This window comes from Talpa europaea (genome assembly GCF_964194135.1).
Source record: "Talpa europaea genome assembly, chromosome: X".
In the NCBI taxonomy this organism is placed as follows: Eukaryota; Metazoa; Chordata; class Mammalia; order Eulipotyphla; family Talpidae; genus Talpa; species Talpa europaea.
In genome coordinates this window covers 85,133,504-85,135,028 of record NC_140081.1, presented here as the reverse complement: position 1 = coordinate 85,135,028, position 1,525 = coordinate 85,133,504, and the positions used below count along the sequence as shown (strand labels likewise).

Below are 1,525 nucleotides of genomic sequence, written 5' to 3'. Positions count from 1 at the left end.
CCCCAGCCTAGGCACTGCGGTGGCTCAGGAGGCCCCTTGTTTCCCCAAGCCCTTTAGGCGCTCGGGAGGCTGCTGGAAGCTGCCCAGCCCAGGGCCAAGGACGGCATCCTCGGGGGCAGGGGTAGGTGCTGGAGGGAGTAAGGGGACAGGAGCCTGGCCCAGACTAGACAGAGCAAGGGGGAGGGGAGCTAAAGGGACTGAAGGGACGGCAGGAGCAGGCAGAGCGCCCTCCGCTGGCCCCAGAGACCGGGCAGGAGGCAGTCTGGGGAGGGGCTGTGCCCGCAGCGGCAGCGAGCCCCGGGACCTGAGGGCTGAGAAGGGGGCAGAGCTGGGGCTTGGCCAGGAACACCTCCTCCTTCTTGGGGGGGGGGGGGCTGGGGGAGTGGAAAAGGGTGGCGGCCTCGCTTCTCCTCCAGGGCTCTCCCAGGGGCCGCCGGGGCCATTTCGCTCCCTGCGCCCAGGTTCAGGCGATGCCAGCCAGGCCCTGGGGAAAGGGGGCAGGGCCTGGGCAGCCAGACGAGGGCGAAACTCCCCATTTGGTGCCTGCGAGGAGCTGCCCCTGGACTCCACCTCGCCACCACAACAAAGGCGTCGTCGGGGCCTGTGTCTGCCCTGGGCCTTCGCTGGGGCCCGTCGCACACCCGCCCCCCCAGCCCCCCGAGGGCCCCAGGTGTCTGGGGGGCAGCGCGGGCCCCCTCCGGCCGCCCGTCCAGGCTCTGGCCTCCTACCTGGTGTCGGTCCCGCGCGGGCGGCGGAATCTCTTCTCTCGGGTCCCCTCCCGCCCCTTCGGGCCTCGCGGGGCAACAGGTCGGCCGCCGCCAGCCACGCTCCCGGGCCCAGGGCGGGCGCGTCTCGCGAGCTCCCGCGGAGTCCGTCGGCGGCCGCGGGCAGGGGGGCGGGGGGCGGGGGGCGGGTCGCGGCCGGGGGCCTGGCGGGGCCGGGCGGCCGGCGTCCCCCCGCGGGGCTAGCGGGCCCGGGGCCCCCCGCCGCCCCTCATGCCCGCGCCCCCGCCGTCGCGGGACCCCGCCGGGCCGCGGCGCTCACTCGATGCGCACCTGCAGGCGGACGTTGAGCATCACCGAGGCCACGACGTAGAAGTAGGGGAAGTTGACGCGCAGCCGCCAGGCCAGGTCGAAGAAGGTGAGCAGCGTGCGCGTGAGCCCCTTGCAGAAGGCGCCGTAGGAGCCGCGCGCCGCGGCCGAGCGCGAGAGCCGCAGCGCCAGGCCCGAGAGCGCCGCCGCCGACAGGGCCGCCGACAGGGCCGCGGACGCCGCCATGGGCCCGGCCCGCGCAGGCCGCGCCGACCCCGCAGCGCAGCGACAGCCGCCGGCGGCGGGCAGGTGCACGCGCGGCCCCAGCGACGCGCCCGCCCGGCGCCCTCCGCGCTCCCCGGCCGCCCCCGCAGCCGCCGCCCCCGCCCGCCGGTCGCCTCCCGCCCCCGGCGGCCGCCGGCCGGGCCCCGCCCCCGAGCAGCCCCGCCCCGCCCCGCCCCGCGCCCGCCCCCGCCCCCGCCCCCGCCCCCGCC

The 1,525-nt window shown here is 78.2% G+C and overlaps 1 protein-coding gene across 1 annotated transcript; it reads right to left on the bottom strand.

Annotated features, from left to right (window-relative positions):
• Positions 1–1,013: 1,013 nt before the first annotated feature.
• LOC311187203 (small integral membrane protein 10-like protein 2A) lies at positions 1,014–1,277 on the bottom strand (the record flags this gene model as incomplete). The annotated part of the gene is made up of 1 exon (XM_084258502.1): positions 1,014–1,277. One exon carries the CDS (start codon positions 1,275–1,277, stop codon positions 1,041–1,043), a length of 237 nt encoding a protein of 78 aa, XP_084114628.1. The 3' UTR covers positions 1,014–1,040.
• Positions 1,278–1,525: the final 248 nt, after the last annotated feature.